This window comes from Pogona vitticeps, chromosome 6 (assembly GCF_051106095.1).
Source record: "Pogona vitticeps strain Pit_001003342236 chromosome 6, PviZW2.1, whole genome shotgun sequence".
NCBI lineage: Eukaryota > Metazoa > Chordata > Lepidosauria > Squamata > Agamidae > Pogona > Pogona vitticeps.
The window spans coordinates 67,981,676-68,005,107 of record NC_135788.1 but is presented as its reverse complement, the minus strand read 5'-3'; the positions used below and the strand labels follow the sequence as shown (position 1 = coordinate 68,005,107).

At 41.3% G+C, this 23,432-nt stretch overlaps 1 protein-coding gene and 1 long non-coding RNA gene across 4 annotated transcripts in view; one reads left to right on the top strand and one right to left on the bottom strand.

The window, feature by feature from the left end:
• Nucleotides 1-13,365, top strand: part of BBS9 (Bardet-Biedl syndrome 9) — a 381,302-nt gene extending 367,937 nt beyond the window's left edge. For all 3 annotated transcript variants that reach the window (XM_073003801.2, XM_073003799.2, XM_073003802.2), the window contains one exon: nt 11,351-13,365. In XM_073003801.2, coding sequence (XP_072859902.1) covers nt 11,351-11,391 — 41 coding nt within the window. In that variant the 3' untranslated portion in view covers nt 11,392-13,365. The remainder of the gene's footprint in view (nt 1-11,350) is intronic.
• The window catches only part of LOC140708343 (uncharacterized), a 73,408-nt gene continuing 53,770 nt past the window's right edge, over nt 3,795-23,432 (bottom strand). The window contains exons 7-13 of the long non-coding RNA XR_013537376.1: nt 17,470-19,837; nt 13,434-13,643; nt 10,568-10,850; nt 8,414-8,647; nt 7,567-7,653; nt 4,880-5,031; nt 3,795-4,616 (exon numbers count right to left, since the gene is read on the bottom strand). This is a non-coding gene — a long non-coding RNA (uncharacterized LOC140708343). The remainder of the gene's footprint in view (nt 4,617-4,879; nt 5,032-7,566; nt 7,654-8,413; nt 8,648-10,567; nt 10,851-13,433; nt 13,644-17,469; nt 19,838-23,432) is intronic.

Genomic DNA, 23,432 nt, shown 5'->3' with positions numbered 1-23,432 from the left:
TTTGAAGCTCTTCCGTTTGCGCTCATTTTTAAGGGTCTTACAATGTTTGGAACAGGTTTTAAATGCTTGCAATTGTTAGCCCACCTCCTGAACCCTATGCAAACTTAATTTGGTGTTGTTCTGAGTCGTCCTTAATTTTTGGTGATTTTTTGAATTTTCTCTCAATGGAATGCATTGGACGGAAAGTTCAATACATTCCAATGAGAGAAAATTCAAAAAATCACTAAAAATTAAGGACGACTCTGAACAACATCAAATTAAGTTTGCATAGGTTTCAGGAGGTGGACTAACCATTGCAATCATTTAAAACAGTGTCCAAACATTGTAAGACACTTTTACAGGAGCGAAAAAGGACTTCGCAAAGGCATTGAAATGTATTGAGTCGGCTTCAATACATTCCAATATAGGAAACATTGTTTCACTCAACGATGTTTCCTATGGGGATTTTCACTGAACGATGGCAATCTGTTCCAATTGGAACGGATTAACCAGTTTTCAATTCATTCCTATGGGAAATGGTGTTTCACAGAACGATGTTTCACACAACGTTGATTTTTTTGGAACCAATTAACATCGTTGTGTGAGGCACCAGTGTATTTTATTTTAGATTACTGCTATCACCCAGGTAGGTGGGGCTCATTAGCCTGGGAAGGCAGCCCATCTAGGAGAAGGAAAACTCCGATTCCAAACCTCCACTGCCTTATGGCTATATCCACTGATGGAAAAGGCTTTAGGAGTTAACCTCAAGGCAAAATCCGGAGCCGGAGTCCCAGAGGCAGTTTGTGTCGTTCTGGCTCTTGCCTTTCCATTGAACTATTTCAGCGATGTGGAGAGGGGGGATTTGCTGCTTGGGTAACAGCCTATCCTCCATATTATTTTACCCAGGCTTCGTGCTCTGGAGAGGACAATCCAGCTTTGCATACAGCATCCAAGTCCTCCATACAGAGCATGTTACCATAGTCTCTCGAGACTGAAGGATGCCTATAAACAGGTGTGTTTGTTTGTTTGTTTGTTTGCACTAGAACAATATGCTGTAGGGGTTTTAGAACAGAACCATACTTTTGGTGCCCCCAGAATCTACTATCTTATAATTCAAGGCATCTGCAGTCAAAAAGCCAGATTTTAGCAGAAAACCATCCTTCTTTTTTCTATCCCGCCACCAAAATTTGGCACCATGCTTTAGGACTGTAGAAATATGGAGCTGCAAAAATTGTGGGTTTTTAATGGTCCTTGGTTAGTGTTTTGTCCACCCATAATGTAGCCATATCTGCTTCCTGACCCATAAGCCACGAAATCGGCAGAGTTCTGTATTACACTGACAAGAGATTCATACTGTCTTACCTAGAAATTACTCAAATACATTTTAAACATTGACATGATATATCATGGGAACTAGAAAACATATTTCACTAGTAGATGCAATAAATACTGGCTCATATTTGTACTGAGAAGTCTAATTATAATTTCAATAATCACCATCGTGGTTAGCAGATCCACATGCTCTCCATCTTTGCCACCACCACAGTCCTCTTCTCCCCATTCTGTGAGGTCAATGTTGCAGTTTCATTCGGGAAGCCACTGCAGAAGCATCCATAGTTGTTAGAAGGGCCTAAGTGCAGGCATCTGAGATTAGTTGTCTTCACCCAAGATCAGTTTCATAGCTCCAAGAATCCTAGGACTGCTCAGTAAGTTCCCACTGAAGTCAGGGAGACTTCAATTGGTTGTAACTGTACATTCATATTAATTTCAGCGCACTAAGTATGATTAACTTAACCTGGATCCAACACACAAGCTAAATTAGGGACTATCAGAAATAAATACTAACAGAAATACATTCTGTGTGTGAAGATCAGTAGTGCAGAATGTTTGGCAGCGCTGCTGAATCTACCAAAGATTTTGAGTTTTCCAGTAGTGTTACTCCACCCACTCATCCCAGTCCCAAATATTTGCAGTAGAAATCAGCACACAGGTGGTTGAAGAGAGGGCATTCTCAGTTTGTAGATTTCCTGTCAAAGAGAGATGTGCCTCCTTCTTACAGTGATGCATTTTAGGCTCCCAGGAAAATTATTTTCCAGTCTTTTAACATTTGATATGTTTTTCAGTTGTTACTGCGTTTGTTTCTAACACTGCTTTGATAAGTTACTGATTTTAGTAATTGTTTATATGTTTTATGTGTATGCTGTTATTGCCTCAAGCAATAAGATAGTTCTTAAATTGTTTTTAAATTTGTAAACCGCCCAGAGTAGACCTTTGGTCTAGATGGGTGGGATAAAAATCCAATAAATAAATAAATTAATTCTTTTTTGGCTGTCAGGGAGCACAGAAATTCCTAAAAGAAATTTAAAAGGAAAGAAGATTCTAAATATGAGGAGAAAAAAGATATGTTGAATAGTTTTACCTTAGAAAGGTTTTACACTCAGACTGTTGAAATATGCTTTGTATATTTATGTTGTGTTCAGACAAGTGCCAACTTTTTCTTCACGGCAGAACTTGCTGGGAATCATCCTTTTATGTGTATACGCAAGCCAGCTATGGGATGGACATTATTATTAATTATTATTCTTTTTGGAACCACAAATACTATTAACACAAAATTGCAGCTCCTCCCAGTCAGCCCCACCTATCCAGTGGGAATTAATAAGGTTGCTCAATCAGCGGAAAATTTGAGGACACATACCACACCCATATTTTGGCTGGTGAAGAAAGGAAGACCTCGGGTTCCTGTTGTTCCTGAGGTCTTTGCAGCCCACTTTCAAGTCTGAGACTTACTACTCTAGAAAAGTCAAACGCCTCACCTGCATGGTGAACTGTTTGTTTCTAAGCAGTAGGTTATCCCCAAATTAACATATGATAAAATGTATGGGAAAGTGCCTTGGAAAAAATATTTCCTATTATTCTGATGTGATTATTCTGTTCTTTGTTTGGAAGCCAAGAGTGAATCTTATCAAAAGATTACTTGTGGAAATAAAAGCCTCAAAGTCTACGTGTACACACACACACACTTGTTACACTGCAAATTAAAAACAAAAGATAAAATTGGGTTGGAAAATATTACATCAAAATAATTTCCCCTGGCTTTTGGTTTGAAGCACATTTTAATCCAAATCCCTCAATGCTTTTTCTTCTCAATGACATCGAATCACGAAATGTTCTTGTGTATATATTGTTTCTAGAGAAATTTGTGGAAACCTTGAATATGATTTTATTATTGGTGCTATAACAGTTCCCTGTGTTGAAAGCAGAAGCAGCATATGGAAAGGCAGGACCATGCCTCAGCAGACACTGATGGTCCTATGACTCAGCACTTAACATATCTGCAGTTCTTCAGGACTTACAAGACCATGCATATTGAAGCTAGGATGGATCCCAAAAGGCATATATATGCAGGAAAAATTTGCCAACTTCTGTTTTTGGTAACAAGTGTCTTGAATCAAGGAATGCTGTTCTGAAGGGTCACACAATCTTATGTAATAGCTTTATGGGCTATGCAGAAATGGATGGGATTATCACCAGGAGAGAGGAGAAGCTGTGATATACATACATCACAGTTCACCTTTTGAATCACAAATTAAACAACCCAGTTTCTCTAGGGGCACCCTTGTTAGTCAGTTGCAGCAAAACAACATATGGTCCTGAGGCACTTGAGACTAACAGATGTATTATAACAAGAGCTTTTGTGGACACACAGCCTGCTCAAGTGCATTTTAAAGGCAGAAATGCCTTAGTACACTTTGTTTATTTCACAGATTATTTTCTGTATCACTCTGAATAATTAGCACCCCTTGTGACCACCATGAGTTTTAGTACATTTTATTAATTGATATATTTCTTTACTTCTCAGTTGTTTCTGACATTATGCACACTAGAAGCTGAAACTTGGAAAAACATAACAGCACTACTAGGCATTTGTGCATCCCTGTTTAGCAATCTGCTTTATGGGCCCAACTTCTTTTCCCAATCCAACCTGATAGGTCTTTTTCCTTGTAGAAAATAGAGGATTCCCACAACCTATTCATGCATTATACAACCCAGTGATGTGAACACATTTACAAGTAAACAACCAGCCCGAGTCCTTCTGTTGTAGCATTTTTCATAGTTTCAGCATGAGGTATGAAGAGGAGAGGTTCCTGTTCATGTGTAGGCTGTATGCACAGACAAACCCCTGAAATATCATGGTTCTTTTTTGGATTTAGAGACTATATGAGCACAACCATCCTTTTGCTGAAGCCAAACAGAATTTGAGATTGGGAGGCATTCCCCTTTAAGCCTGGCCATTTTATTGGCTTGTATAAAGCCCGACAAGGGCTTCTGTTAACTTGTATTGAAACCAACCCCCAAATGATAACATTTTGCAGGACCATTCACAGGCTATTCATTGTTATGAGCAAAGGAACTGTTATATTTTCAGGGGTAGGAAGCTTGCACTGAAAAGAGGGGGCTCAAACTAACTTCCTCATCTTCATTTATTTTGTTGCCATTGAATTTCCCACCCCTCCATACATTTCTTGAGTGGATGCCACTTGATGATTCAACATACTTCCATGAGCATTATTGTGGAGCTCACCAAAGTTGCTAGTAGGAACATTTCTGTTTCTTTGGCCATAGCAGAATTAAGTCTTTGTAAAAGAAGAAAAAAAAAGGAAGAACCCAGAATTATTATGAAGTATGCCCTTATCACACAAAGAGAGACACTGAAAATTGAACAATATTCTCCCCAAAGTCAGATAATTTGTTATACGCAAAATTAATGCTCTGCCAACAATTTTCCCAATGCAATTTAGGGCCATTCTCATTAAATCTGACAGAAACAAATTAATTTCAGGAGTGGAGAAATTTCAGAGTAATTCTTATAGATGGGGTCCTACTTTCTTCTGCTTACCTTTGTTGTTAGGTGACTGGGGCCTGTGTACACATGTTTTGCCATTCTTTGTATGGCAGACAGCCATTGCCCACAGTTCCCTGGAAAGATGTCATAAGGTAAATCTTCCATGGAAATGTATTCAAATCAGGAATAATTGGCAACCAAGAAGGCTGCAGAGAAAAAAATGAATTCAAGACTCTTGGCCACCTTGCAATGATACATTAAACTCAAAAATATATTGAAAATAAATTCTAAAGGCCTGCAACACACACAGGGATGGGTTATCTCTTTCATCGAGGAGTACAACTTTTAGGAAATTAGAAGACTGGTTATTACATAGCATCAAAAGGAATTGTGGAGGAAGCAAAATGTTGGCCATGCCATCGATACAGTTAATATTGCTGCCACTTGCTGCGAAAAAGAACAAAGCTGTGCTGAAAACAGTGCTACTGTTCTCTTTCCCTTGGAGAAATTCAGGGAAAGTGGCTCACCAATTGTTGCTCCCAATCTTAGGATGAAGAATTCTGGAAGGAAATCTGTGCACACCTGTGTCTACAACTGCTTTGCCTGGTTTCTCTCTCCAACTTGAAGTCAAAAGCAGGGAGGACACAAAACACAAAATTGTGGGTGGAATAAAGAGCCCTTGCTATTTTGGGATGCCAGGGCTGCTACTATTATGTTGATAAACATAATACAGTGCGGGAAGTCTCTCAGTGCACTCATTTCATGACAATGCTTCTGGGATCAAGAGTCCTACTTAAAATGTACAAAAGCTATCACTATTGATGTTTGCCTATCAAAATATGGACTTGATGTAGCCTGAATCCAAAATGTATTTCTCCAAGATGAAGCACAGCTACAGTGTGACATCTTTAATCCTTATTTCATTGGCAATAAAGGCCTTTGCAGTGCTTACAACTGGAGTCATTACAAGAATAATAGATATGTGCAGTTTGGAAGTGTTTTGAGAGAGGTAGCCATGTTAGCCTGTTTCAGTAACTGCAAGAAGAAAAAAACTTGTGACAGTTTAAGAGTAACAAATTTATTTGAATGTAAACTTTTGTGAGTTACAGTCCACTTCTTCAGATACTTCAGAGGATCAAAAGTGAAGAAATGGATTTTAATCCATGAAAACTCACAGTGAAATACTGTACATGTTAGTCTTTAATCTGCCACACTATCATTTTGTTATTGGTTTTGTTGGAGTTGGAAATTTCCCTCTTTTTACTACAGTTCATGGACGCTCCCAGCTGGCATGACCAATTTTTGGCAATTTCAAATGTTAGTTGGGAGATTCTGAGAGTTATTCCATATTCTGCTTATTGACTCTTAAACAGGGTTCAATAAAAAGGAGTCTAACATTCCCCTTCTTTTGCCCTTCCCTTCTATAGGAGTAGTGCAGAAAGTCTACTGCTTGGGGTCTTGTGTGTATTTGTGGCCATTTATTTCTGTTGAGAGTGCTAATCAGATCTGATCTGCACACACAAATTGAACCCATGCATTCCACAACAGCAATGAACTGGGAAGCTGTTATGGGCAGAGGAATACTATGAGAGTGTTGGAACTCCTGCACCCGGAACAGATTGCTTACTTAGGCATATGCCTCTAGCACCAGCTGTATCAAATTATAAATCCAGATATCCAAAGAAGAAATCATGATAATCTATGGGTATGTTTTGTAAGGACCAATACTTATCAACTTTGTACTCATGCTCTGTTAATTCAGCCGTTGTATTCTTGCATATTTTATCTGGTGGATATGTAGAGAAAACATCCATTCTATATGTGAATTGCAGCATTTATAGGGACTTATCCCACAGACATCTTTTCTTTTATAGTCTATGGTGCTCATATAAGAGAAATAGATACCATTACAGTGAGTTAACAGGATTATTAGTAGCTCAGCTCAAGCTGTGAAAGGTTACTTAGATGAGTGGAATGGTATGTAGGCTTTAATAAGAAGGCCCTAAGTTTTCAGCTGTGATGGATGAACTACAGTCAGTCAACCAACATGAATGGAAAGCTGTTGTAATTCACATCAATTGAAGAGGTGTTGGCTGTTCTTGTAGGCAGATGCTGGGTGACTGCCCTTGCAAAGAGCAGTGGTATAAAAATGTTGGAAAAATTTGCCCTTAAGGTAATTCTCCCCTGTAGTTTTCTCTGTGAGAGTAGCTGCTTGCCTCAGAGAGACAAAGAAGATTTAGGAGGCCAATCTGATATGCTTCTTTGGTTAAGTAACCTACCCTGAACAATAGTAATTCACTTAATAGTGTCAATTCTTCTTTTGAAGAGTGTGGGAAATAATGTTTAGATTTAATAAATACTTCCATCTTAGCATTTCTGTGTCAGTTAAGAGACTACAAAAATGAGATGTTGCTTGCTATGCATTTTATTTATTTGTAGAAAAATGTGTGCCCCACCTTTGTGTGTCTGTATACCACTCAATGTGGCTAACAGCAGTTAAGATCAATCTAACATCATTTAATAATAACAACCACATGCTGTCTGTTGTTCTAAATGTGTTTGATATTGATTTTATTTATCATTTTAATATAATGCTTTTAAAATTCTTTTTAAATATTTGTATACTTACTGGTTATAGCTTTTAAATACTATTTTTAATTATATGAGCTGCCTTAAGTTCTTTTAAGGAAAAAGGTGGGATAAAATATTTTAAATAAATAAATAAGTTGATTCTGACTTACAGTGGCCCTTTCCAGGGTTTTCAAAGTATAGAATCATCAGAAACAGTTTACCAACTTCTTCTCTTGCTTCTTGTTTGACTCACTGAGCTATCTCCCCAGACGAAACACAATATACAAAACAGAAAAATAGATAATATATGTAATATATTACATAAAACTCAAAAGGCAAATGTATGCCTAAAGAAAGATCTTCACCATATGATCATAGTCTAAGATAGTGTCCATCTTCCCTCTTGGGGCAAGGAATTTCCAAAGTTTACATGAAGCCAGAGGAGGGATTTTGTGTCTGGTTGCAGACAGACTGATAAGAGAGGAGGCAATTTTGTGGACCTACACAATTCAGGACTTCAAAGATCATCACTTTAAGGACTTCGAATTGTGCTTTGAAACAAATTAGTAACCACTGAAGATCTGAAAGGATAGCTGTGATATAGCCTTGTTTTTATATGACTGTCCACCCGTGTTTTCACAGCTATATTCTGGACCAAACTCTTCAAAGGTAGCCCCATTTTGAAAGCATTATAGTCATCTAGTTTACAGGTGACTATGAAATGTATTACCATGGACAGGTCTCACTTTTTCAAAAATGCCACATTGGGCACACTGCCTAAGCTGAGCAGAGGCACACCTTGGTACAAAGTCATCACATGATCATGCAGATACACAGCCAGATCCTTGTCCTTTAAGGGGAGTGGTGTTATTTGCTCCTGCCCTGCAAATCTGGATAATAATTTACAGTGGGTTTCTAAATACAGTTTAGGACATTACCTTCTTTAGCTAGTGTAAAGCCTTACAGTAATCTTTTATGCAGGTTTCTTCTAGAATAGTATGCCTTAAGGGATCATACCTTCCATTATTGATGTAGATGGAATAAGGGTGCAGGACAAAGATGAGCACAGGCAGGGCCATGAGGTTGTTAGTTGGTATCTCATACTTTGGTGCTCGTCCACTGCACGTCCAATTGCTTTAGTTCATCGTGCCTGGCTGTTGACTTTGAAGATGAATATTCTGAGTCTTCAAATAATAGTAGATAGGAAGAAGCTGAAAAAACCTCTTAAGAAATCTTTGCTTAGCATCTCTTCTGTAAAGTGAATACAGAAAACATACAATCACCTAATCCAGTGAATGCCTATGGAATTCTGTATAAACAATGGTGGTATATATAAGTTTCCTTTGTGTTTGAGGATTAAAAAGTGCATTCCAGTAGCTTTAGGTTGATCTGTAGGAAGATGAAACCTTCCTTTAAAGAAAATGGTATCTTCTTTTGTATGGTTGTGATTATTATCTCTGCAGTATTTATTTAGAAATGTTTTCAAGATGATATCCTATCCTTATTATGCATTTGCATTTTTGAGATGGCATATGCAATTAAAATAATTCAATTCAATTTAAAAGAACAGTGCATTAAGAAGACTATTTCAAAATGTATGCTTGGCAATCCTCTTTCCTTCAATAGCACTTCATACTTCACCAAGGTCACTCTATAAATTGAGACCAGAGATTATGAGTGATTCTCACAGGCAAATCTGGAACTTTTTGGTTTGACTGAAGATATAGAAGCCTTTTCTTCCAGATCCATGCTTTATTTCCCTGGATCACATTAGTACCCAGCTGAAACACCAGTTCTCATATGACCTTGTAATGCTGGTTTTGTTAGGAGTGTTATTTTCTTTATATTTTCTTTTTTTCCTTCTCTTTTTAGTGGAAGCCATAGATTTATGAACTTGCACCAGGACTGCTCTGCTGTCCCCAAATGCTATTTTTGTTCATTTCCTAATGTTTCTGCAAAATTTATTTTGGCATGTCTTCATGGGAGAAAGATTACATGCAAAGATGAAGGAAGTTCTGTCTTTCCTCTGAAAGTTTTGTGGTGGTGGTGACGTAATTTTGAAGAATATAAACAATAGACATATTCTTAGTTAATCATGATTATGATAGTATAATGGAGGTTTAAGAATGCCAGGAAAACAGCTAACCTGTTAAGAAGATAGTTAATATATTTTTTCGCAATGTTGAGTTTGTATCCTGTAAATCCTGTGAGGGCATGAGTAATTTTATATGGAGCATGGAGGTATACTGATTTACCAGCTGTGCAGGAAACACTGAAATGTGGTTGTGTTTGTTGGTTTTTCCATGGGGCTAAGAGGAGAAAAATAAAACTAGTACCCCATTTATACAAGTTTTCTTGTCTCAGTAGAACTGATTATTACTGCCCCAGAAGACTTCCATGGGGCAATTGTGCCTTCCCCCAGCCTGTTGTCTTGTGGAACCAGATATCTGATCTTCTTGTCATGGAGAGTTTCATATCAACAAAATCTTGGATTAACATGAAAACTAATCACATGGTGAAGAGAATCCATGTGGCAAGTTTTTGTAGCTGTTATAATCAGTATGTAGATTATCCTTAAGCAGAAGTTGCCTTCCACAAAGGTAGAAAAATATACAGTATAGTTGAAGTGTAGACCAGTATTAGCAGCTCTTGTTGAAAAATAAGAGTCCCAGTGGTGGAGCTAGTTATAATTACCAGCAGTACCCTTGCATCTGGCCATTTAGGATCTTGTGCACCTGAGTGGAGTTGGTGTATATTGGATTTGACACTTGTAGATCATCAGGTGTATTTATTTAATTTTATAACAAAGATTATATTGTTACCCCACTGGATGCAATGTATGTTTAAAATATACACAAATACATAAGTAAAAGAGGCCACTTCCAATAAATTGTGTATCCCAAACAATTGATTTTGGGATTTTGTACCAATTCTTCCCCCATACATCTGGCCAGTTTTAAAACTATTTTTGTGTTTTCTTGATTTTCCTGATTGGTTGTTTGTACTTCTTCTCTATTTATTATAATCTCTACTTTTAATTAACCTGCTGCTTGACTCCCTCTTCTTGGTCATTAATGAAGTCATTAAAACAGACAGGCTGTATGGTGATCCTTGAAGCACCTCAGTGTGTGCTACCAGCACAGAACAAAAGAAGGTCCATGCAAAGCTGACCTTTGTCAATCCAGCGCAGCTCCACACAGTTCTTTTAATTGTCTTCTGGAAAGCAGACACTTCACGGCCCCTAAGGGAAATAATGCTCTTGCTGAGATTTCATTGCTTTGGTCTTTTGTGTCATCACAGTGTTTTTCCATTGAGCTGCTGCTCTCTATTTGCCTTTAGGGAGCTTTGCGTCTCTGGCTTTGGATGTCTGATAAAGTTTGTTCAACCTCTTAACAGCTTGTTAACAGCACATCCCACCATTTTCTCAGGTACCCAGGTTCTTAAGAATAAAAACCTAGATAGAAGAAAATTAAAAGTTGAATTGAACTATTCACCATTTATAGCTTCCAGCTTATCTCTTAGAAGCAGGTCTGTTCCTCCTCTCTGCAGTGTCAACATACCTAAAGGAGAACTTATTCTAGAGGTAATTGTAAAAAAAACCATCCCCACCCCCCCATGGCTTGTTATAGACAGTTCCCTGAAAGTGTGTGCTATAAAGCAATGGCACTTACAGCTTTTCAAATAATCTTAAGAACTACCCTTGTCCATTGTTTTCTATCTTTTGACATTAGGTATATTTAGTCAAATTTGTTGGAAAACGGATTGAACATGTTGAAGTACTTCTGTAATTTTCGGAATAGTGGACTAGCAGGAAATTAGATCACTGGAAAGCGTTGGCTTTGGTGATACACAGGACTTTGGCAAATGATAGAACTGCAAGGCATTAAGACCAAGGCTGCTAGATATAACCACATTTAGTCATAATCTTCCTCCTTTCTTTCTCTTCCTCTCTAGATTTGCAACAGGATGAATTACAGGAAGCAGAAAAGCCATGAAAAGCACAAGAGAACCCTCAAGAGGATTTTAAAAATCTGTGCATTTACAATTCAGCAGGAACAATTTATTTTCTGCAATGAACACAGTCAACCTCAAGAAGGAAGCCCACTAAGAATACAAAATACTGCCAGTTTCATCCAGGCACTTGGCTTTCAAGCTATGAATGCTTTACATGCTTTTTGATAGTCAAATTGTGGACCACTTAGCAGATGAAAGGAGTAAGCAGCCTCATACAAATGCCCATTTATAATTTTTGTATGTAAATAATAATAATTGAAAGACTTGGGAAACACACACTTATTTTTGCATATATCTATCTAATGATAAAGCCTTTTTTGCCCACGTGTTACATTTCTGATAAAAGTAGCTATTTCCTTTTCTCCCACAGCTTGCTGGGCTATGTGACTTACCATTAAAAAGTCAGTAATTGTTTTACCACCCCACTTTCAATGTATGCATTTGATCTTGGGTTATATTATACAAGTAAAAACTTGTCTCCTGAGAGTAAAATGTGCAACAACTTTTGTGCATTAAAAAATAGTGCAGGGACAGTAAACCTGAACATTGTTATGTGTTGGTCTCTTCCAGGTTGCTTACATTATACTCCTTTTAGTTTGTCTAACTTAATACCAATTTTTTGGAACTTCTGAAGCTCTATTGTTGAGGCCTTCATTTAAAATGAAATTATTTTAATGATAATTTCTATCTCACATTGTTGAAGAAAAATAGACAATTTGATGTATAGCTGAAGCTGCATAGATTGCAAAGAAGGGTTTATCTGTATAAATGTGTGCTGCAGGTTTACCAAATATGCTATGACTCTGGGCAGTTTGTGGCCTTCTAAATAATGTTGGTGTGCAGCTAATAGCAATTGCCTGAATAGACAATAATGAGGAATGATGGGAGTTGTAGTCCTAACACATTTAGAAGACCACAGTTGTCCACAACAGTCTAAACTTCCAGCGGTCAATCCTAAAATGTTAATATTTGGGTCTGAAATGGCAGGTTTTGTTGAAACTTGGTTTGTAGAAGTTGCAGAATGAACATACCAGCATTTGGCTTTAAAGTTTAAGGCTTTCATATGATAATGCACACCAGAATAAAGTATGTGAAAGCACTAACAAAATCAAGATGAAAATAATTCAGAAATGTGCACCACTGTCTGAAAATAACTCAGGCCTGGTTCCAATACTACATGCTTCAATTAAAGCATATTCTTTTCTTTTTATTTTGCTCTCATCACCGCACCATATCAAATTACTAAATTGCTGCTTATTTGGCAATACATGCAAGATGATTTTCTAGCCGTCACCTCTGTTCTTTTGGTAGAGACATAATTTTATCAAATACCTGTATCACTTAGTGCTTTGTATTGGCTGTTCTAGCAAATAGTCAAAAACCCATGGATTGACAAACCAGGGAAATGCAAAGGAAAGTAATTATAGGTGGGCCACCACAGCTAGTACTGCAATAGAAGGTATTTTTGTATTTTACCACACAGGTAAAATAAACATTTGTCTGAATATGTTTCATAGTCTAATTCCATGCTGGTTTTGTACTGTTTTTTTAAAAGTTTACCATCTCCTGTTTACTCCATAACTAATTTATACTGATTTATTGATTAATTGGACAAAAATAAAGGTCATTCTTCTTCTGACCAATAATTTTAAATTTTTCTGCAAAATAAGTACAATCTGATTTCATTTCTTCTAATGAAATTTTTGTTTCTTTGTAACTCACTTCAGTATCATAGATTCAAACATTTCCTAAAATAAATATGCCATTAAAAATATCTGATCCAACTTTAATTCATAAAGAGATGTCACTTGGCCCATCCCACAGTGAACAGATCTTGTTGACAGGTCCTGCATGTTATGGGCAGAATTATTTACTTTTATGTCTGCTCATTTTGGGTTTTTTTGTTGTTGTTGTGATTTAATTTTGTAATGTAAACATACTTTGATTGAAAAATATGCCTGGTGTCAATATTCATTCTTTAGACCAAAGAACAGTTGCTACAATATTACAATTTCTCACTCACGTTTCCCCTCGTAAAATTAGGCATGATGCTAATCTTCGCGAAGGCTTTCACGGCCAGGATCTAATGGTTGTTGTGGGTTTTTCGGGCTCTTTGGCCATGTTCTGAAGGTTGTTCTTCCTAATGTTTCACCAGTCTCTGTGGCCGGCATCTTCAGAGGACAGCACAACCATGATGCTAATCTGTTGCTTTCTCCACAGAGTTCTCTAAAACCTAGAATTTAAAAGAAATATCTTTGTGGGGCTGTGGAGGTTGATGAGATTATTTCAGCCTCAGTTCTGTCATCTTTTCAGTACATCAGCTACTTTCAATATGTTACTGTTGTTCCCCAGTATCTACTTCTTGATTGTGTTTAGTTATATTAATGTTAGGTAAAATCTCTTTGCTGCTAATGATGATGATAGCCATCTACAGGAGTAGTGCTGTAGAAGGAAATCTGCCCAGCTTCCTTCTAACTTCAATTTGTGTCAGCATCCCCACCCCGAGTTTCTTATGTTGCTTTGCTTAGTCTCTGGTTTGATCACCTTTAGGTGTCTGTTTCTTGTTCATAGGAGTCTTTGAAGTAGCCTCTTAAAGAAGGCTGGAATGGATCTGGCAGCAACTGATACATGTTTGCCTAGCATAAATTGGTGAAATATTGTAACCTTTTGAGGTTCAAGTTGTAATTTACAGTTGCCTGTGGATTTTATTCTGATGTAGCAGAATGGTTTGAATGGTAACATCAACCTATTTTAGGCAAGTTTTTATTTGTGGGCCTTACCTACGTTTGTAATGGCTTCTTTGTCCTCTTCCTGCTTCTCAGTCATTCCCCCCCCCCCCGGATTTGTGGCCTACAGTATTATTTAATGATGAAGACCTCACTAAGAGAGTGAATGAATTGGATGCAGATTTTATGTTCTTTTCTAGGTTTTTTCCCTCTGCATTTTTCTTCCAGAGAAGGTTAAAACTATCTCAAAATGCAAATAGTCCTGCTGTGTATTGAAGGGATACACATATGCGTGTGTCTCTCTGTGTGTGTGTCTCCCTTTCAAGGACCACTGAATGTTCATGGGGAACTAATCAATTCCCTGGGCTTTTCAGCTTAAACATTAAACACAGTTCTAAATCCCTCTTTTGTGGTCTGTCACAGTTCTCTGGCAGATAACTTTGATTAAATGGACAGTTTTGTAATTCTTTATCGTTGCATGTGATGGCCCCTTTGCGGTTAAAGTTATTTAAAAATAATAGTGGTATTTGATTTCTTCTTAAACAACTTCTCTGGAATTTTAAATGTCATTGTTTCCACATAATTTAAATCGGTATCTTACAGAAGAACCAGTAAAAAGCTGGATGAATAATCAAAACCATTGCTCCTACACTGACTGCTATTGAGGAAGGGACAGGTGGATTTAGGTAAGGGAAGATGGCCAGTTCCCACTAATATGGCAAATTTGATTGTATGGTTTTTCACTCTGTAACTGAATGTTCCTTCCATACAAAAGATACCCTGAATTTATAACCACTGGAGTAGGAACCTGTGTTCCAACTTAGCTTCTACTTGATATCTGGTGTGTTTTTTAAGAGGAATGGCATATGTTTTGCTAGGTAGTTAATTTGTTTCTTCAGGCATCCTCTGAATTGGGAACATTTCTGGAAAAAACACACACCACCTACTTCTTACTGTAAGAGTCAGAGAGGTATTTTACCCACCCTCCCATTACTAGAGATGGGGGTATTCGTATTCGTATATGAATACAAATATCCCTGCACAGCTGAACTTAATGAGGGGCTGGCCCCTGCAGCTGGCCCATCCACTCACATGTCCAATGGTGGCAGCAGCCTCGCCTATGCTCCCGATTGCTCCAGGAGCTCCACTCTTTTCCTGCTCAACTAGCAGTTCAGCAACCAGGCAGGGAGACTCATCCTCCTGCCCACTGCCTGGAGTGGCCAGGCGAGCAGGAAGAGAGCGGAACTCCGGGAGCGACTGGAAGGATGAGCAAGGCTGCTGCTGCTGTTGCACACAGGAATGGGTGGGCCAGCCACAGAGGCCAGCCTGTTGTGGCCATTGTTTATCTAAATATCTAAATATATTTGATACTGGGTTTTTTAAAAAACTTAAACTCCATTAAATCAGACTCACAAGCCCAGCCTTCCTCAGCTGGTGCCCTAAATTGTTTCTGGGGTATTGTTGTCATTGCCCCCACTAGAATAACGAATGGCCAGGAGTTGTAGTCCATCTGGACACTGCTTGGAAAGACTGCTCTAGGGATTCAAACAAAGAGAAGGTACTTTTTAAGTAGCATAAAATGTGTTTATTATAAAAGAGGGTAAAAAGACAGCTCAGAAATTCTAAAAGTTTTAAACACCTTCGTAATGTCTCAAAGTCTAACTACCAGCCCCCATTATCTTCAAGCACATGTACTCTGCAGGCCCGAAGAGCGAATGAAGCAAACTCCAAGTGAATATCCTGTAGTCACAAACCTCAGTGGATGGTTGCAGCAAAACTTGAATCAGAAAGTAAAACATCATGCTCAAGCTATCCATCCATTAATGATTGAAGGATGCCTATACTAGACTAAAGGTTGTCCTTTCCCTTTTGATGTTGATAAATCAGTGTTGGGATACTAGTGAAAAACTGTAAATCCTACCTAAGCCAAGTAATGGACTTTTATAGAAAAGAAAAGCAACACACATTAGGACAGCATATCAGAAAATAACAAATAATTTCCTGGAAAATCCTGATCAGGGGACAGACTGTAATGGCCACCTGCATTTTGTGTGACAAATACAGAGTACTAATAGAAAAAAATAATTTTGCTGATTCCTCAATGCTGAGTTTTGGATTTTTTTTTTAAAGGAAGCCAGAATGGCAAACAGGACTATATATGCTCAGTTTCTTAAAAATATTTCATACTTCTTCGTAGTGGTCTCTGTGAATGCACACAAATGGGTTATCCTGTGCCTGCGCAGGAACGTCCAGAAGATTCTAGAGCTTAAGAAAGAAGAGTCAATTCGCTCCCCCCGTGGGGTATAAGCCCCGCCTCCTCCATCATCCGCAAGGACTACCACAGTTTGGCCACTCTTGTTATGCTTCGTTCCAACTGTATCCGTACCAAGGCTACGCCTATCAGTCGGAGCCTCAGGCACAAGTACCGTGGCACCATACCGTGGCTCCCTCTATCCCGTGTCAGCCACATACTTTACAGGATTTTTCTACACTTCAACCACTATCCCGTAGAGGACAATTTCCTCTGGTACCTATAGCGCTTCCCAAGCGCGCTAGGTACAGTGGCGGACACTCTTTGGTTCGAGCTATGATGCTCTACTCTGGTCCTGATGCCCACGATACAGTACCTTCTCCCAGTCCTCCCATTCGGACGTGGATATGGTACCAGAAGACACAGTACCGAGGCGTTCTCCTTCGATCGCCTCACAGTCATCTAATCCATCTACGGTGTCCAGCGACTCTGACGCCCCTGATACTGCCGCGCAAGGCTCGTCATCTCAGCCCTCGTCAGAGGACTTCTCATCCTCTGCACAGCTTGTTATGCGGTTGGCGAAAACTTTGCAGCTCGATGCACATATGCCTCAACAAGAACGGGACCTTGTCTCCCATGATATGGAGCAGGATAGAACCTCTCCTCCTAGTCTCAGTCTCATTCCTGCTCTGTTTGAGCTGGTAAAATCTTCTTGGGACAAACCTCCTACACTGGTACAGGTGCCACACAAGCTTGAGCACCACTATAAGACTCATGGCTCGGACTCTGACTTTCTGGCCAAGTATCCTGCACCCAATTCTATTGTGGCTGAATCTACTCGGTACAAATCCCGTACCAAGATCACCAGTTACAACTGTTGACAAAGATGGAAAGAAATCAGTCACCTTTGTGAAAAAGCTGCATTTGTTTGCCGCAATGTTGACCAAAAGTGCTAACTACCAGGCCGCCATGGGCGCCTATCAGAAACACTTGTGGGACAAGATAGCTCCAGTACTGCAATCACTGCCTGACCCCGCAAGAGCAGAAGCCCTCAACATTTATGAAAAGGCTAACACTCTTACCAGGAAACAGCGATTTGCTGCGAAACACACAGCTGACGTAGCTTCTATATCCAGGCTGACTGCCATTGCTGTTAGACGCCACACCTGGCTTAGAACAGCCAACGTCCTTGAAGACACCATAACTGAGGTTGAGGAACCTCCCTTTGATGCTGCAGGACTGTTCAACTCTGAAGCTGATGAGACTATGGACAATATCCATAAGATGTGAAAGACAGTGAAATCTTACATACCATACCAACCATATAGGTACCACAATTCTGCCTGCAAAAAGCCACAGTACCAATCATCTACTCAGTACCAGCCCTTTCGATACAGTAAGCAACAGCAGGACCACACTTACCAAGTTCAGCACCATAGGGGTAAGCTATTCTCATGAATCTCCCTCCTATATAAGATTATTTCCATCCCCCCCCCCAAAAAAATCACTATTGATAAGTGGGTCCTTAGTATCATTCAACACGGGTGTAGGATAGAATTTTTCCGCATCCCTCCACCAAATTCAGTCAGGCCTACTCTTTTTTCCAAGCCGCTGCATTTGGAAATCTCATCCCTGTTATCTAAAGACGCCATAATCCAAATTCCATCTGACAGTACCGATGGATTTTTTCACACTACTTTGCAGTCCCCAAGAACGATAGGGGTGTAAGGTCCATCATGGACTTAAGAGACCTCAACCGGTACATACTTCACCCATCTCATCAAAACTCCTCCGGTTCCGTTCCACCACGATACCTTCCAATTCACTGCCTTACCGTTTGGGCTCTCAACGGCCCACAGGACATATACAAAATGCATGGCACCAGTCGTTCCGTACCTCCAAACCCAAAGGATGAACATTTTTTTCCTTACATCGACGACTGGCTTCTGGTGGCCCGATCCTACCACGGAGTGCTCTTGGCCACGAGATTCACCCTGTCCACCAAAATAATAATAATAATAATAATAATAATAATAATAATAATAATAATAATAATAATAATAATAATAATAATAATAATAATAATGGTAAAGGTTCCCCTTGACAATTTTTGTCCAGTCGTGTTCAACTCTAGGGGGCGGTGCTCATCCCCGTTTCGAAGCCATAGAGCCAGCGTTTTGTCCGAAGACAATCTTCCGTGGTCACATGGCCAGTGCGACTTAGACACGGAACGCTGTTACCTTCCCACCAAGGTGGTCCCTATTTATATACTTGCATTTGCATGCTTTCGAACCGCTAGGTTGGCGGGAGCTGGGACGGGCGCTCACTCCGTCACGTGGATTCAATCTTACAACTGCTGGTCTTCTGACCCTGCAGCACAGGCTTTGCGGTTTAGCCCGCAGCGCCACCACGTCCCTTAATAATAATAATAATAAGGACTAAAAATCAATGCAAAAAATCCAATCTCATACCTTCTCAGGTAGCCTCCTTCATAGGAGCAACCTTGGACTCTGTTCGCACAAAGGACTGCGAAAGATCAAAGCAGCCGTGCGCAAGCTCAAACCGTGTGCCATACTTACAGCACACTACATCCAATGGCACCCACTACCGCGGTGGTACTGTATGCCAGACTTGAACTCAGACCCTTACAGTCTTGGTTCATCATCCAGTTCAATCCTGTGACAGACCCGCAGTCCAAGAGGTTGGGAATTCCTCCTCACGTCGCACGGTATCTCGCCCGGTGGTCCAGCTCCGACAACCTGTCATGGGGAAGACCGCTCCACTCCCCTCACCTGTCTATACAGGTCGTCACCAATGCAAGCCCCTCAGGTTCGGGCGCGCACTGCCAGAACCTCCGTGCTCACGGTCTTTGGACCCCAACCCAAAGGACCTTGCATATCAATCAGCTACAACTGCTAGCCGTCATGAAGGTCTTCCTCCCTTGCATCCAAGGCCATGCGGTGCAACTGGTAATGGACAATACCATAGTGATGCACTACATCAACAGGCAAGGTGGAACGCGATCAGCGCGTCTCCTCCAGCTGACCATCAAGTTTTTTGAAATGGTGTCGCTCCCACGACGTTTCCCCGCAGGCGATCCACATCGCCTCCAAGGACAATTCTCTGGCGGACCACCTGAGCGGGCTCCCTACCAGGATGCACAAGTGGGAATTGAACCAGACGGTTTTTCGTGATATCTGCACATGATGGGGACAACCTACACTGGACCTTTGTGTTCCATCGCCACACCAGGTGTGTCCGATACTGTTCCAGGGCGGGCATGCACGCTGCCTCCCTGGGAGATGCCTTCCTCTTACTTTGTCTGGGGAATTAACGTACCTGTTCCCTCCAATACCGCTGCTTCTCAGGACTGTGACCAGGATAATGCGGTACGGTGCAGATGCAATTCTTATCGCCCCTTGGTGGCTGAGGCAACCGTGGTTCGCTCACCTATAAGAAATATCACAAGAAGTTTACCATCTACCTCAGATACCGTCCCTCTTGTCACAGAACGATGGGGCCCTCCTCCATCCCGATGTTCGGTCCCTTCGCCTGACGGCGTGGAGGATAACCCCCGCTTCTGCAAGGTGCTAGGCCATGCACGAAAGCCCTCTACTGCGCGCTTATATGAAGGCAAAGGGTAAGCATTTACCAAGTTTGCCCAATCTAAAGGCATGACCACAGTACCAGCTTCTCTACACATGGTACTTACCCTTTTTGCTGTTCCTCTTCAATATGGAACTTCCTCACTCCACGCTTAAAGTTTACATTTCAGCGGTTGTAGCACACCAGCCTCCTCGTTCATACTCTGCGAGGCTCTTTTTTCCCGACCCTACACTTAAAAGATTTTTAAAGGGTCTCCAAAATATACGACCACTCTCCTAAACCATTGCACCTCAGTGGTCCCTTCCACTGGTCTGAGAGGCCATTACTAAACCTCTATTTGAACCAATGGCTATGTGCTCTGAAAAACTTCTCTCCTTGAAGACAGCATTCCTAGTAGCCATTACTTCAACCAGACGAGCAAGCAAGATTGCTGCCCTAAGGTTGGACCCTCTGTACCTACAGATGCACCCAGATAAAGTTACCTTATACATGGACATTTCCTTCCTCCCAAAAGTGGTGTCAGAATTCCATGTCAATCAGCCCATTGTGCTTCCAACCTTTTTCCCCGTCTCCAGCCACACCAAACTACATTCCCTCAACGTTAGAAGGGCCCTTGCCTTCTATCTACACCGCACCAAGTCCATTCGACGCTCTCCACGTCTCTTTTTGTGTTACCATTGACCACGCAAAGGTGCTCCTGCTTCTTCTCAATCAGTATCACTGTGGATTGTTCAGCTCATTCACCTGGCTTACCAGCTGGCCAAGAAACCTCTTCCAGAGGGCTTAAAGGCGCATTCCACCAGAGCAGTTTCCACCTCGACAGCCCTATTCAAAGGTGTCCAATTGCAGAACATTTACAAAGCAGCCACCTGGGCTACCCTCTTGACGTTTGCCAGACACTACCGAGTGGACGTCAGAGCCAAAACTGATGTGGCATTTGGACGGGCGAAACTGTCATCTATGATACCGTGACGGCCCTCCTGCCGGTGAGTACAGCTTGCTATTCACCCATTTGTGTGCATTCATGGAGACCACTACGAAGAAAGTTAGGTTACTTACCTGTAACTTTGGTTCTTCTAGTGGTGCTCTGTGAATTCACACATCCCTCCCTTCCTCCCCTCTATCCGTCACGGTGCCGTTCTATGATACTATGCTTATCTAACTTACGGTAACGGCGGATTAGGGAACTGAAAGGAAGATGGAGGAGGTGGGGTTTATATACCCCACGGGGGGGCCTAATTGACTCTTTTTTCTTAAGCTCTAGAATCTTCCGGACGTTCCTGCGCAGGCACAGGATAACCCATTTGTGTGAATTCACAGAGTACCACTAGAAGAACCAAAGTTACAGGTAAGTAACCTAACTTTTGTTTTATATAGTGCTAATGCACCACTTGTGTGGTATTCATTCACAGGCCTGCACAATCTGTTGCTTCCAGGTGACATGTAGCATACCAATTATATACTATGGATGTACTTGATTAAAGCAATGTTTTGTGGCTGCAGGTAGGCTGAAAAACATAGTCAAGCACATAAACTGTGTGCTGCACCCACACTGTGCAATCCTGAGTTATAATCCTGGGACTGCTGGATAGCTCAGTGGTTTAGATATCTAGCTGTGGAGCCAGAGACTGGGTGTTTGATTCCCTACTGTTCCTCCTTGACAGGGACTGGACCTGGTGATCCATAGATTCTTCAGCGTGGACTCTGTGAATTCACACAACTGGGTAGCTGCGCAGAGATCCTCAGAAACTTCTAGAGTTTAGGGGGGGGAAGAGACTGATGAGACGTTACCCCTATTGTGCATGCCCCGCCCGCCTAAATCCCCAGTTCCATTTTTGCCGCCCTTGCGACAGGAACCTCGAACTAGAGCTCTACAATATTTTTATTCAGGATTTTCGGTTTTTCGGACTTGGCTAGACTTTGACTACTCTTTTGCATTTCGGATACTGGCACTTTGAGATCGTTACCCCTTGGACTGACTTTGGACTCCCTGACTACGGTTACTGTTTTTCCCGTCCCTTACCCGGACTGACTCCTTGGCATTCACGACGTGTTGGATTTCTTCCCCGACAACTCTAGGCTGTGAGATCTCTTAAGATTTCCACCACTTTATGTCCCCGTCAGGACCCTTTAGAAGTTGTACAACGTGCCCTAGAAAATTGCCTTTCTCTGATGGACACGAGCACTTTGCCTCGGTGAATCTCATTTAACTCGCTCGTGTCGGCATTGCAGAAATCTTACAAAGCCTGCCCTCAAAGCTCGACAACAAAGGCTGCGGCTGTATCTCTGGGACAGGGCACTTGCAGCAGTTTGGTCAGGCAGTATGGAATTGGGCTCTATCCCCCCCCCAAAACACCCCACATTGAGGGAACTACCACCCCACACCGCCCTTGCAGGCGCCCAAGGCCCCAGCGAAACCGAAGAAGAAACTTGCTTCCAAAGCAGGGAAGAAACCACCACCCCCGCTAAGGCTGCTCTGACGCAAGGGGAGGGCTCCAAGAAAAATAAATCGCAGGCTCCGGACAAGCTAGTCTCTGCGAAGGAGGGGCATTGGGACATTCCACCGGTCTCAGCCTCACTACCATCCCCATTTTTAGAAGACTCTTCACGGGACCGCGATTACCACTCTGACGCAGTGGACCCCCTCCCGCATAGGCAGCCGGTGGTGTTACCAGCCTTTCCAAGCCCTCCCCCTTTGCCTTGCCAGCTAGAGGATGGAATCTGTTCTAGTGTGGCTCCTGCCCTTTTCGACCCTGCATTAGCCGGGCAGGCGTTCGCTCCTTCTCCTTCACCATCGGCTTCCTCTGGGTGCGCCTCCCAGTTTGGGGATATAGTACAGGATAAGTCAGCGCCGCTCAGTCTGGCTTTTATTCCGGCCCTTATGGACTTAGTTAAAGAGTCATGGTCTCTTCCGCCCAATTCCACCCAGATCACGAGACGGTTGGAGACACTCTACCGTACCCATGGTGAAGATGCTGAGTTTTTATTGAAACACCCAACTCCCAACTCCATTATTGTCCAGTCCAACATCTTGAGATCTACTGCCCGTTCTAAGGTGACGCCTTCAAACAGAGAAGGGCACAAGCTGGATGTTCTTGGCCAGAAGCTCTATTCGTTTGCAGCTTTTCTCCTCAGAGTAGCAAACTATCAGGCAGCGATGGGCGCATATCAGAAACAGCTGTGGACAAGGGTCTTACCTGCACTGGAAGAAGCCCCTGTTGGGATTAGGTCTATGCTCATTAATACATATACAGAGGCCCTTACAGTGGCCAAACATCAGCGTCTGGCGTCCAGACATGCAGCAGATGTGGCTTTAAAATCTATGATCTCATCAGTGGGGTTAAGAAGACATGCTTGGTTGCGCTCCTTAGGAATAACAGAGGAAGCCAAATCTCACATTGAAGAATTGCCCTTTGATGCTAAGGGACTCTTTAATGAG